Source organism: Ornithorhynchus anatinus, chromosome 9 (genome assembly GCF_004115215.2).
Source record: "Ornithorhynchus anatinus isolate Pmale09 chromosome 9, mOrnAna1.pri.v4, whole genome shotgun sequence".
Lineage (NCBI taxonomy): Eukaryota > Metazoa > Chordata > Mammalia > Monotremata > Ornithorhynchidae > Ornithorhynchus > Ornithorhynchus anatinus.
This window is the reverse complement of record NC_041736.1, coordinates 23,050,234-23,065,031: the sequence shown is the minus strand read 5'-3', so window position 1 is coordinate 23,065,031 and position 14,798 is coordinate 23,050,234. Positions and strand designations below refer to the sequence as shown.

At 46.4% G+C, this 14,798-nt stretch overlaps 1 protein-coding gene across 1 annotated transcript in view; it reads right to left on the bottom strand.

The window, feature by feature from the left end:
- The window catches only part of PPP1R1C (protein phosphatase 1 regulatory inhibitor subunit 1C), a 57,664-nt gene that overhangs the window by 15,454 nt on the left and 27,412 nt on the right, over positions 1 to 14,798 (bottom strand). The window contains exons 3-4 of the mRNA XM_007671299.3: positions 6,057 to 6,094; positions 4,218 to 4,278 (exon numbers count right to left, since the gene is read on the bottom strand). Coding sequence (XP_007669489.1) covers positions 4,218 to 4,278; positions 6,057 to 6,094 — 99 coding nt within the window. The remainder of the gene's footprint in view (positions 1 to 4,217; positions 4,279 to 6,056; positions 6,095 to 14,798) is intronic.

The window sequence follows — 14,798 nt, the reverse complement described above, 5'->3', positions numbered from 1 at the left end:
TGGGCCATTTTGAAGCTGGATTTCACTTCTTTCCATCTGTCTTCTCAGTGATGAGGCTAATGCAGTAGACGCTCCCAGATTCTCTTCGTAAAAAGGACCGTGGGCTTAAGATTCCCGCTGGCGTTTCTCCCCTGGTCATGTTTGATCCTCCCTGCCCTGTCTTTCGGTCTCTTTTTAGATATTTAGGACTCGAATCCAGGGGACAGGAATGCACTACCTGGATCCCGCCCTGGATCCCCAGGTCAGGATTTTCCCAGTTTGGGCCAGTTTGGCCCTGGGTCCACCCTCAGAGTTGCAATGCTGCCACCCAAAATTCAACCAGGCTTCATTCTTATGTTCTCCACCGCCTTCCATTGTTGTCCAAGAAACACAAGCCTACGGCAGGCTAAGAAAACCCAAGACCACAGCAAAGTGTCAGGATTTCCCTGAAAATCAAAGGGAAAAAGAAACCCCTTTCTCAACAGCATTTACTAGCCACCTACTGTGTGAAGAGCACACTGCTCCACCTCGGGAACAAGAAGCACTCGACCCCTGTTTGGAAAATAAAAAGAAGGGGTGTGTGTTTTACAGTAGGTATCTGATTCTCTTTCCCATTTTGATCTCATTTCTTATCCGTACATTTGGGCCCAGGTTTACCATAAATGATAGCGTGGTTTGAAAAGGAGATTACGATGCAGAAGAAATATGGAAACGTAAGCTCCTTGTGACCAGAGAACGTTATATGCTACTCACCCAAGAGCTTAGTACAGTGCCGTGTCCAGAGTAGGTGCTCAATAAATACCGATGACTTATTGACTGAGTGAAACAGCGTTGGGGTTGAAAGAAAACTTCAGACTTAATACTCTGTAAACATTCGGAGAGGAAATAGGTGCTTCAGGGGAGAAGTGCTGGACCCCAAGTTACTTTTCCTTTTCTGCTAAATGAACCAGCTTAAAGGTTTGACGGAAAAGATTTTCAGAAGCATTAGGCCCAGCGATGTGATACTAATGAGGGATACCATACCAAGCAGTTATTTGGTCAGATGCCATGGTTAATGTTCTGATTTCATTTTAAATCAATACCACTCACTTTGCTTTCTTCAGGACAATGCCTTCCAGTAAAACAGCAGGCAGAGATGGGGAGCGGTAGCGGGGAGATGAATCAGCCATTTCCTGCCTCAATTATTTCCATCTTATTTTGCTCTTGAAGAAATCCACCAAGGAACGAGATCGTTGCCTTTAAGTCACGGGATAGCCTACCGCATAGACACGCTAGAAATGAGTTTGGGGCTCAGCAGTCAGTTCCTGAGGAAATCTGTCTCTCTCTCCTTTTGGAATCATCAGGATCTAAAATAGGGGGCTTAGGCCAGGGGCCAGAGGGGTGCTTTTGGGAGAGGGGAGGTAAACTCATGAGCTTCAAAACCTCCCAGGCCGATGCGTGATTTGAGGCATGCTCCATTACTATTCCAACTAGTCTTCTCCTTCATGAAATGCATAACTAATTTTATTTTCTACTTAAGCGCTTACTATGTGCCAGGCACTGTTCAAGACACTGGGGAAGATACATGCTAATCAGGTTGGACACAATCCATTTCCCACAGGGGGTTCACAGTCTTCATCCCCATTATTGGGATGTGGCAACTGAGGACCAGAAAAGCAAAGTGACTGGCCCAAGGTCACACAATTGATAAGTGGCACAGCTGGGATAAGAACCCAGGTCCTCCCAGGTCAGTGCTCTATTCACTAAGCAACAGTGCTTCTCTAGTTCCAAGAAGGATGTCAAATCCATCCTCTAAAGGACCCAAGCCAGTGGCCAATCTGGCTATCGCTGACTTCAGCTCCTTTGCCTTAAATGGTTCTAGAAACTGGTCTTGGAACAATTTTCCCTGAAAGTAGAATCTTACGTTTAATTTTGAGGTCAGCACACGTGCAGCCACAAAGTCCTAAATCTAGTTTAATTTTAACTGAACCATTTAAATCAGAGCGTGCTCAAACAATATCATTTTCCCCGCTTTATGCCCTATAATTCCTCCACTGATATCCCTTTTCCAAATTTTGAAATGTCAGGATTTGTGGCGGGAAGATCATTTTGATGGCCTAATGGGATCTGATGAATGAAATCAACAGAGGCGACACTGCGATGTGCAGAATCGTGCAATTCAGAGCCAAGCTTTCACAATTCCCTGCATCCCAATTCCATTTTCCCATTTCCATTTATTATTGTCTTCATAATTGAGGCCCTGCACTGATGCAAAATGTTCCAACTGCTGCTTATTCTTTTGTCTTTAAAAGCTAGCCTCCGGCTCTGAAGTAAGGTAGGTGGTGTTTGTATGTGTGTGTGGTTTTTTTTCCTCACAACAGATAGCACCAGCACATTTCTCTTTCACTAAGTGCCCTATTAGGAGGGCTTAAGACAGGTACAATTTCATTGCTGGCCTTCATGTTCCAAGATCCTGCTACTGACTGGCGAAGGGAAATGATTTAGGCACGAGGTTGAGATCTTGGATTCCCTTATCTGAATATTGTCCTCGCACCACTTAACTGTGAAGTATCAGTCACCAGAAAAATCTGCCGGAAGGCTCTTTGTGAAAATGCATCCTCTTTTTTTAACAGTCACGCCCACAGAATAGAAGTCATCTAAGTTATAGGGAACATCAGGGTTGAGGGGGAAAAAAGGGAAGAATCTGAATTTGAAGGTTTCTATCTAGAAATACACCCACTGTACTCTGAAGCCTGTAAATCCAGTGATGTTTTCTGGAGAAAATTCATTCATTCATTCAGTTCAATTGTATTTACTGAGCACCTACTGCATGCGGACCACTGTACCAAGCGCTTGGGAGGGTACAATAGAACATTAAAGAGATACAGTCCCTGCCCACAATGAGTTTACAGTCTATAGAAATGGAAAACAGACTCCATGTTTTCAAAGCAGATGACTTTTCTCTCACTGTGGCTCATTTTGGCTAACATCATCCTTCACTAAGGGACACGTCTTCTGAGGAACAGTGATAGTTGTCTGTATTCCCAGCGTTTAGTGGCGTTCAGTAGGTTGTACCAGAATAAAAAAAGGTCATAATAATGGTGATGAGGGCAAGGATCCCAAGCACTTAGTGCCGTGCTCTGCACAAAATAAACGTTCGATAAATGCCATCGATCGATACTGTTTTAGTGCTTGGCACTGGGGTTGATGCCACGTTAAGTAGACGAGAAACAGTCCTTCTCCCACAGTCCGAGAAGGGGGCAACCGGTGTTCTAGCCTGATTTTACAGATGAGGTAACTGAGGCATAGAGAATTTAAGTAACTGGCCCAACATCACACAGCAGACAAGTGGCAGAGGCTGGATTAGACCGCAGCTCCTTCTGACTCCCAGGCCCATTCTCTAACCACGAGACCACCCTGTCTCTTACGCATTTGCCCTTTTCATCCACTTCGGCCTAGTTGGTTCTTTTTGTTCCTCTAAAAGTAATCTAACTCTGCCTCCATCTCAGTTCTTCTGCATCTCTCTGTAAGCGCCCTTTAGACTGTAAGTTTGATATGGGCAGGGAATGGGTCTGTTAATTCTGTTGCGTCGTACTCTCCCCAGTGCTTAGTACAGTGCTGTGCACGTAGTAAATGTTTAATAAATGCCATCGATTGATTGATCTGAGTATTTTCTCATGCCTAAACCAAAACTTCCAAGGAAAGATGCTTGCACCCTGAAGCTTTTTTAAGGTCACACCTCTTCCCAGAGGCCTTCTCCAATTAAACCCTCTTTTCCCCAGCTCCTTTCCTTTCTACGTCGTCTCTGCACTTGGATCTTTGTCCTCTGAATATTTACCATTCACCACCCCCCTCAGCCCCGCACCACTTAATCCATAAGTTATATAATCATAAATTCCGTATTCATAGTAATTTGTCTCCTCCTCTAGACTGCAAGCTCCCTGTAGGCGGGGAACGTGTCTACTATCGTATTGTACTCGCCCACGTGTTTAGTACAGTGCTCGGCGCACGGCACAGCACCCGGCACCCCATTGATACCGATGATGATGAAATAGGGCAGATAGTAGGGACTTGGGAGAAGCTTTCCTCAAATGCACAGGGTGAGAATTGATTGAGAATCTGAGTAAGTAGACACTCGAACAAAATGCCTCTGGCTACTTACCGGCCTTTGCTTCTGAAAGTATCTATTCAGCTTTCATTTCAGACCTTTCGCTGGGGTCAGAGGGGAAAACACACAGTTGTGTAGCACCAAACAGTACCTTTCACTGAAGGAGGAGTGTACACACTCTGCTTCCTCTGTTTAGGCGATGCATTCTGGGACTGAGAAAAGAAAACGGAAAAGGACGCCACAGTCATTCATTCATTCAATCTTATTTACTGAGCGCTTACTGTGTACAAGAGCACCATACTAGGTTCTTGGGAGGGTACAATAAAAAATAAACAGACACATTCCCTACCCACAGTGAGCTCACAATCTAGAGGGGGAGACAGACGTTAATATCCATACCTAAAAAAGTGGTAGGTTTATGCGTAAGTGCCATGGGGACTCAATATACCTGTTTAGCTTCTAATTCCAGGAGGCAGTGGGGAAAAGTGAACGATCGATGATTTCACAGAGCTTTGATTTCCCTCTGTCTGGACCTAGGGAAAGTATTGGCTAGTGGCCAGAGAAGTGGGTCATCCCAGATGCCACTTGGAAACGTCCTTCCAGCGCTTGGAACAGTGCTCGGCACATAGTAAGCGCTTAACAAATACCAACATTATTATTATTATTATCCCTCATATCTGCGAGGGAGACGGTCCCTTATAATGTGTTAACTAGGTCGCAGGCGGGGAAGCATCTACCCTACTGAGATTATGCAAGCTGGCTTTCTAATAACGATAATGATGATATTTGTTAAGCGCTTACTATGTGCCAGGCATTGTACTAAGCACTGGGGTGGATACAGGCAATTAACCCCGGTTCCACCACTTATCAGCTGTGTGACTTTGGGCAAGTCACTTCACTTCTCGGTGTCTGGGTTACCTCATCTGTAAAATGGGGATTAAGACCATGAGCCCCACGGGACAACCTAATTGCCTTGTATCTATCCCAGAGCTTAAAACAGCGCTTGGCACATAGTAAGCGCTTAACAAATACCATTATTATTATTATTATTATGTGGCACAGGGACTGTATCCAACTTGATTATCTTGCATCTACCGCAGTGTTTAGAAGTGTGCTTGGCACATAGTAAGTGGTTAACAAGTACCATAATTATCATTATTATTACTGGTAGACTTCCGTCGAGGGAACCGGAGAACTTGAGTTCTAATTCTGTATTGCCCACTTGTATGCTGTGTGAGTTTGGGTAATAATAATAATAATAATAATGTTGGTATTTGTTAAGCGCTTACTATGTGCCGAGCACTGTTCTAAGCGCTGGGTTAGACATAGGGGAATCAGGTTGTCCCACGTGGGGCTCACAGTCTTAATCCCCATTTTACAGATGAGGGAACTGAGGCACAGAGAAGTTAAGTGATTTGCCCACAGTCACACAGCCGACAAGTGGCAGAGCTGGGATTCGAACTCATGAGCCCTGACTCCAAAGCCCGTGCTCTTTCCACTGAGCCACGCTGCTTCTGTGCCTCAGTTCCCTCATCTGCAAAATGAGGATTCAATCCTTTTACTCGCTCCTCCTTAGGCTGTGAGTCCCATGTGGGACCTGACTGTCTGATATCTATCCTAAGAGTACATTGTTTGGCACATAATAAGAGCTTAACAAATAACGCAATTATAATTATTACTATTTCAGAATCTAACCCCTCCACCTGTGCCTCTGATTCCTTCACCTTCTAAAGAACAGTTATTTCCAATCTTCTCTCCCTGACTGCCATCTTAAGCTCTCTCATGGCTCATTCCCCTCTTGCCTTCAAACACCCCCATCCTAACTTCTCTGGATCCCATCTGACCCTCCAGCTAGGCATTTCTAACTACAGATATAAAACATTTATTTCATATTCACTTTCATGGGATTCAAAGTGAGTTTTACTCCAAATAAAATGAATGTCAAACAGAGATCAAATGCTAGCAAAAATTGTATTGTTCCCCTACTTACTTCTCCTTGTGAGCTGGTGACTATCTTCTCATCGATTTCTATAAGAGGAGGAAAAGGTAAAATTAGAAAGGAAGAGTTTTTTTTAAAGAATACATTAAATAATTGAAGGTTCGCCTCTCTCATGCCTCCAAAACAAATAACAACTCTCCTGGCAGTTATCAGGCAATCAATCCATAGCATTTGCTGAGTACTTACTGCGTGAAGCATCCTGTATTAAGTTTTGAGGAACGTACAATAGTAGAAGACAGTCTTTCCCTACAAGGAGTCTACAAATACCCTCATTATTATTATTATTACAATAAAACAGAGTTGGTGGGCACATTCTCTGCCCACAATGAGTGTATACGCTAGAGGAGGAGACACACATTACTAGGAATAAATTATGGATACGTACATATGTGCTCTCATCTTAGAAACATATTTAAACTGTACAATTTCAATGACTAGTCACTAGATTGGGTTTTAAAACCAGATACTTGGTTCCGACACCTAGAGTTCAACGCAGTGCAACAGAAAATCATTCCACGGGCGTAGAAAAATCCACCGAGAAATGAGCACAATCTAGGGCCAAGGCTACAGAAGACCAAGCCACTTTAGTACTCAAAAACACATTGGTTTCTTATTTTTTTAAATTTAATTTACTTAAAATATTCAGTCCGCATCTCAAGAATCTCCAGGGGTTGCACATTCACTTCTGGATCCAACAGAAATTCCTTTCCATCAGCTTTAAACACTCAGTCAGCTCCATCCTGTCCTACTTTACTTCGCTGATTTCCTACCGCGACCTCACCGCACAAGTTATTCTTCTAGCACCAACTTACTCACCGTTTCTTGATCTCGTCTACCTTTTCGCTCACCCCTTGACCACATCCTCCCTCCGGCCTGAAACTCCCCCCTCTCTTAGGACAGACCACCCTTTTCTCCACCTTCACAGTCTTAATGAAATCACAGGAGGCCTTCCCTGATTAACCCTTCCTCCTCCCCCTGACTTCTGTGTTATCCATGTACTTGGCTCTGTCCTCTTAAAGCATCTGTTATTCACCCCATCCTCAGTCCCACAGCATTTATGCACATATCGGTACTGTATTTATGATAATGGTATTTATTTTAATGTCTGACTCCCCCTTCAGACTGTGAGCTCCTTGGGAGCGGGGAGCATGTCCACCAACTCTGTTATACTGTACTCTCTCGAGCACTTAGTACCGCAGTCTGCGCACTGTAAGCTCTCAATAAATACTATTGCTTGATCAGATAGGACACAGTCCCTGTCTCACATGGGGCTCCCACCTGAGTAATCCGCTCCAATCCCAACCAATCCAGTCCTCATCTAGACTGCAAACTTTCTGTGGGCAGGCAACTTGTTTCTTGTTATATTGTACTTTCCCAAGCTTTTACTATAGTGCTCTGCACACAGAAAGCACTCAATCAATATGATGGAATGAATGAAGTAGGAGGGAGAACAGGTAGTGAATGCCCATTATATAGCTGAAAAAACTGGGGTACAGAGAAATAAAGGGACTTGCCCAAAGTGACACAGCAGCCAAGTAACAGAGCTGGGATTAAAAGCCAGGTCCTCTCTCTCCCAAGCCTGCGCTCTTTCCAACGAGCTGCTTCCCAATACTCGCAGGTGAGATTGATTACAAAATTCTCAATTAGCATTTCTGCCACCGGATTCTGCCACCCTTCTCCTTAGCCAGCAGTCTTTTCTGGGAAACGATGCTGTGTTTTGCTTCACTTCTCAGGCTCCGGACACCCTTAAAAACTCATTTTCTGGGATTCCAACTGTGTGAGCATTTATGCTCTAGATGTGTTCTAAATCCAGATCCAAGCAGAAGCCTCAAATTCATGAACTCATGAAGTAAAGAGAGGAAAAACGCAGGGCAGAGTTAATTACGGCTAGTGATCACAGCTGTATCGTTAAAGTATCGATACTGAAAGTTTCCATGCCTGATTGATGACCCTGGGGGATATTGTCCTAATTATCCCATAGTTTCATCTCTCCCTGTTCCCTTCAAATATTTGTTGGGTTTTTTTTGTGGGGGCAGCCAATACCAGGTGCAAAGTAATATATCTAGAAATAATTAAAAGAGGAAGGAGCAAAAGGCCGCGCCATTCAAGACAGATCATGTTTACCTACTGAGAGAGAGAACTCTCAAATGCAAACTCTTCTTGAGGAACTCTACTAAAAAGCAGCAGGGCCGAGCGAATAGAGCATGGGCCTGGGAGTTAGAAGTCCTGGCTTCTAATCCCGGCTCTGCCAGCTGCCTGCTGTGTGACCTTGGTTAAGTCACTTCTCGGTGCCTCAGTAGCCTCATCTGTAAAATAAGGATGGAATACTTATGCTCCTTACTACTGTGAGTCCCATGCGGGACACGGACTGTGTCACACCTGACTGACTCATCGCTACCCCAGGGCTTAGAACACATAGCAGCTTGGCTCAGTGGAAAGAGCCAGGGCTTGGGAGGCAGAGGTCGTGGGTTCGAATCCCGGCTCTGCCACTCGTCAGCTGTGTGACTGTGGGCGAGTCACTTAACTTCTCTGTGCCTCAGTGACCTCATCTGTAAAAGGGGGATTAACCGTGAGCCTCACGTGGGACAACCCGATTACCCTGTATCTACCCCAGCGCTTAGAACAGTGCTCGGCACATAGTGGGCGCTTAACAAACATTATTATTAATAGCTACAGCCCGGGCTTGGGAGTCAGAAGGTCATGGCTTCTAATCCCGGCTCTGCCACTCGTCTGCTGTGCAGCCTTGGGCAAGTCACTTCACCTCTCTGGGCCTCAGTTACTTCAACTGTAAAATGGGGATCGAGACTCTGTATATCTCAAGCCCCCGTGGTATATGGGCATCTAGATAATTTCCATTCAGAAGTAACTCTCGATAATTCTGGTTACTACGGTGTGCTTTCCTACAGTAAATGTTTTCCCATTTTGACTGGTATGCCGAAAGTAACTATCCATTCAATAATATTTATTGAGCACTTGTGCAAGGCACTGTACTAAGCGCTTGGAATGTACAATCCGGAATGGACACGGAGGAAGCAAGTGTGATATTCAAAGGGACTTTATTTTAAAAATAATGTAGTGGACAGCTTGCTCTCTGTTTAAGATCTGTGCATTCGCATGTGTATGTGATCTACATATGATGTACATATTGCATATATTCTATATAATTCAGCTACTGTAGAAAACAAATAGATAGGGAGAGAATGTTGCCTTTCAAATATTTTGGAAATCGATATTAATGATGGTGGGAGCCTGGCCATTTGATGAAGATGATGATGGCATTTGTTAAGTGTTTACCATGTGTCAAGCGCTGTCCCAAGTGCCGGGGTAGATACGAGACAATCAGGTTGGACACGGTTCCTGTCCCACATAAGGCTCACGATCTTAATTCTCATTTTACAAACGAGGTGACTGAGGCACAGAGAAGTGAAGTGACTTGCCCACGGTCACCCAGCAGACAAGTGGCAGAGGTGGGATTGGAATCCGGGTCCTTCTGACTTCCCGGCCCGTGTTCTACCCCCTGGGCCGTACTGGTTCCCAATACGGTGAAACGAAAAATATGGTGTTCTACTGACACTCGCTACCTCATAGTTTGTGCATCAGGATAGATTCTTGCAGCACCAACAAACTTGTCCCACACATAGCCTGGGTCTATTTTCGGCCTGCTTCATGCTACGTGATCTTTGAGACAGTTTTGCTTAAGGAGAGCTGGCTGCCAAACTGGTCTGTCAGCGGTTCCGACTTACACCTGCCCCCCCTCGCCCCCCCATTGAGCCGATAGTACACTGGCATCCCTTCGGTGCTTCTATTTCCCTCACATTTCCTTCCGTGCAAAGCTGTGGATATTGTTCCAATGCTAATGAGCTGGATGCATTCCACGACCTCGTTAGAGATAATCTTGTCTCTCCATCTGATATTATTATGACTCATAACTGACCCCGGTGAAACCCCTCAAGAAGACGGATGTGTCTTTTGTAGCATCTCCAGGTCTCACAGGCATCGTTGAGACTGTGAGCCCGTCACTGGGCAGGGCTCGTCTCTATCTGTTGCCCAATTGTACATTCCAAGCGCTTAGTACAGCGCTCCGCACGTCGTAAGCGCTCAATAAATACTATTGAATGAATATAGTAGGAGTTAGGACACCACAAAAGCTTCGACTTTGAATGGAACTTGATGACTATTGCCACCCTCTGCTTCGCAGCCTGCTGAAAGCCGTGTTGACCTCTCTGGGTTTTTTCTTCTCGCTTCTCTGTTCACCGCACATCGTTGACTGATAGACTGCCTAAGTAGCAGAATCGGGGGATAACGTGACATTCTGCATTGCCATTGAAAGTTTAATCTCTTTCATTCATTCGTTCGATAGTATTTATCGAGCGCTTACTAGGTGCAGAGCACTGTACTAAGCGCTTGGCGTGAACAAGTCGGCCACAGAGACAGTCCCTGCCGTTTGACGGGCTTACGGTCTAATCTCTCTTCAGTTAGGACTCTTTTGGATGAAGGGCAGGGAATGGGCCTTTTTATTGTTATGTTATATTCTCCCAAGCGCTCAGTGCAGTGCTTTGCACACAGTAAGAGCACAATAAGTACAATTGAATGCACGAGTGAAACAAGGCACACCCTTCTCTAGGTTTGAGCTTCGCTAACAATCTGTTTATTCAAAAACCACAAGGTGTCACTCTATACAGCAAATATATTTTGGGGCCGTCATTATTTTTAATAGCTTTATCTCCTGAAAACAGATGCTCACCTTCGAGGCGTGGTATTTTTCCTAAAGTGAACAGAAGGAGAAGTCAACTGAACCATCTCCTCTGAGATCACTACCCAGTCCTGGCAGGCCTCTTCACCATCCCGGCTCTGCCACTTGTCAGCCGTGTGACTGTAGGCAGGTCACTTCACTTCTCTGTGCCTCGGTGACCTCATCTGGAAAATGGGGATTAAGACTGTGAGCCTCACGTGGGACAACCTGATGACCCTGTATCTCCCCCAGCGCTTAGAACAGTGCTCCGCACGTAGGAAGCGCTTAACAAATACCAACATCATCACTGCCGACACTTCCCTTAAAAGAAGGGAAGAAACCCGGTTCTACGCGAGGGAAAACCACCAGCGTAGCAAGGATCTACCCTTGCAGGTGAACGAGGCAAGAGGGAGTGGTAATCTATTTTTTTTAATGGTATTTGTTAAGCGCCTACTATGTGCAGGCACTGTTCTAAGCACTGGGGTAGATAAAAAGTAATCCGGTTGGACACGGTCTATGTCCCACATGGGGCTCACCGTCTTAATTTCCATGAATAATAATGATGATGTTGGTATTTGTTAAGCGCTTACTATGTGCCGAGCACTGTTCTAAGCGCTGGGGTAGACACAGGGGAATCAGGACGTCCCCCGTGGGGCTCGCGGTCTTAATCCCCATTTTGCAGATGAGGGAACTGAGGCCCAGAGAAGTGAAGTGACTTGCCCACAGTCCCACGGCTGACAAGTGGCAGAGCTGGGATTCGAACCCGTGACCTCTGTCTCCAAAGCCCGCGCTCTTTCCACTGAGCCACGCTGCTTCTCTGAAGGATTAAGGAACTGCGGAACGGAGAGTGAAGTGACTTGCCCAAGGTCACACAGCCGATAAGTGGCGGAGTCAAGAATAGAACACAGGTCCTTCGGACTCCCAGGCCAGTGCTCGATGCACTAGGCCACGCTGCTTCTCTACGTCCATCATTAAAGCCACACTCACACGCAGGAATTTGTCCCCGATAAATTCGTCTTCCAGAATAAAGGCTAGCCGTGTTTATGTGCCTGAAGGTAGATTGAATTGTTAATCGGGGACTGAATTCCACCTGATATCTACCCCAACGTTTAATACAGTGATTGGCACATAGCACATGCTTAATAAATACCATCATCGATTAATTCATTAATTGCCTCAACACTACTGGATTACCTTCAACCCGGAATAAGGGAAGTGGATGGTTCGGTTGTTTCCGACAGTTCAAACGATTCCTCTAGCTAGAGCTCCATCCCACTGACAAGGAAGAATCCTTTGGATTATTTCATTGACTACTCCACGTTCCTCTTGATCCCGAGGCAGCGCAGGGCTGACACCGCATCTGCCAGGAAACTGAGGACTCAGAGGGCCGACCGCGGGCTCCCCGAAAGATATGAAACTCGGTGACGCTTGTGTAAGCAAGCCCATTTTTTTTGCCTAAACTAAACTGAAACGTGAGATTTAACCAACCACCAGAAAAACCACAAATCATTAACCTGAGAAGGCCCTGGCCCAGTTCTGATCTTTGTAAGTAATCTTCGCTTGGTTCCAACACACACAAGGATAACGGTTAAACGTCGGTAGAAAAGGCAAAAACTTTCTGAACCCCTCTATATTACGGGGAGGATTGGATTGCCGGCTCCTAGCGGGGAGACTTAACCCGTCCCCAGAGGGAACGGCTTCAGGACGTGGCGTCGACAAGGCAGGGCTTTGTGGGAATTGCCCTCTGGAGAAGCGGCACGGTCTGGTGGATGGAGCTCAGGCCCGGGAGCCAGAAGGACCTGGGTTCTTATCCTGGCTCCGCCACTTGTCTGCTGTATGACCTTGGGCAAGTCATTTCACTTCCTCTGAGCCTCCGTTACCTCAGCTGGAAAATAGGGATGAAGAAATGAATAGGGAAAACGGGGCATAGGAAGACAGCAACTCAACCCGGGGCAGAGGCCTAGAGATAGGCTTCAGGGACTGGCAGGTTGACTATTTGTGACACGCAGGAAAGTGAACCCTCCTTAATCCACGTGGGACAGCGATCTGTTCAAGCCGATTTGCTCGTAATAACAACGATAACAATGTTGGTATTTGTTAAGCGCTTACTATGTGCCAAGCATTGTTCTAGGCTCTGGGGTAGATACCCGGGAATCAGGTTGTCCCACGAAGGGCTCGCGGTCTTCATCCTCATTTTACAGGTGAGGTAACTGAGGCAACTGAGAAATGAAGTGACTTGCCCAGGGTCACACAGCTGACAAGCGGCGGAGTGGGGATTAGAACCCATAACCTCTGACTCCCAAGCCCGGGCTCTTTCCACTAAACCACGCTGCTTCTCTAGCAGCACGTATCGGGCTTCGGAGTCAGAGGTCATGGGATCGAATCCCCGCTCGGCCACTTGTCAGCCGTGTGACTTTGGGCGAGTCACTTCACTTCTCGGTGCCTCAGTGACCTCATCTGTAAAATGGGGATTAAGACTGTGAGCCCCACGTGGGACAACCCGATTCCCCTGTGTCTACCCCAGCGCTTAGAACAGTGCTGGGCACATAGTAAGCGCTTAACAAATACCAACATTGTATCCACCTCACCCCGGCGCTTAGTACAGGGTCCGGCACGTAGTAAGTGCCGAATAAATACCACAGTTATTATTATGAGCCCACGGTCGCCATTCTCCCCTGGCACCCGACCCCTTCCGGGCTTAGTCTTCCCCAGTAGCCACCTCCTCCTCCCTTACTCCACTTTTCTTCCTTCGGCCCTCCCCTAACTCAGTCTGTCGCTCCTACGGTTTTTGGAGACAGTAGCCCGTTTCTGAGCTGAAGCGCTACGAAGCAGTCTGGCCTAGGGTAAAGCGCATGGGTCTGGGAGTCAGAGGACCTGGGTTCTCATCCTGGCTCTGCCCACTGTCTGCTGTGTGACCTTGGGCAAGTCACTTCAGTTCTCTGGGCCTCAGTCACTTCATCTGGAAAATGGGAGTTAAGACTGTGAGCCCCTCGTAGGACAGGGACTGTGTCCAACCTGATAATGTCGTATCTACCCCGGGATTACACCTCCAACAGTAACACCTACCATTATTATGATTACTATTATTATTATCATTATTAATACATTCTCTGGGCCTCAGTTTCCTCATTGGTACAATGGGGATCAAATGCTACTGCTGCTCCTTCCAACCCAGTGCTTAAAACAGTGCCTGCCTTGCTAGGATTACATCTCCTACACTCAGAGAAGCAGCGTGGCTCAGTGGCAAGAGCCCGGGCTTGGGAGTCAGAGGTCAAAGGTTCGAGTCCCGGCTCTGCCACTTGTCAGCTGTGTGACTGTGGGCAAGTCACTTCACTTCTCTGGGCCTCAGTTACCTCATCTGTAAAATGGCGATTAAGACTGTGAGCCTCACGTGGGACAACCTGATGACCCTGTATCTACCCCAGTGCTTAGAACAGTGCTCTGCACATAGTAAGCGCTTAACAAATGCCAACTTTATTATTATTATCTCCAACAGTGGCCAACCATTGGTGCAGAGGTAAGCTAGAGGCAGAATTTGTTTTTTCATTTGTTTTTTAGTGGTATTTTTTAAGCCTCTATTATGCGTCAGGTTCTGCAGTAAGCACTGGGGTAGATACAAGCTAATCGGTTTGAACACAGTCCATGCCCCACATGGGGCTCACTGTCTTAATCTCCACTTTCCAGATGAGGTAGCTGAAGCACAGAGAAGTGAAGTGACTTGCCCAGGGTCACACGGCAGACAAGTGGCAGAGCTGGGATTAGAACCCCGGTCCTTCTGACTCCCAGGCCCTGTGCTCTTTCCATTAGGCCTTGCTGCTTCTCTTGGTAGTTGAAGCCACGGTGGGTGAGGTGAGGGCTTGGCAACAGTGGAAACTGGGAATCCACCACTCTTCAACTGGACATCTCCCCAACCACCCAGATCTGAACGTCCGTTTGATTCAGGACTTAGGCCCAAATGGCCAGCCGGCAAATCCAAATCTGACTCTTTTAGGGCGGGCACT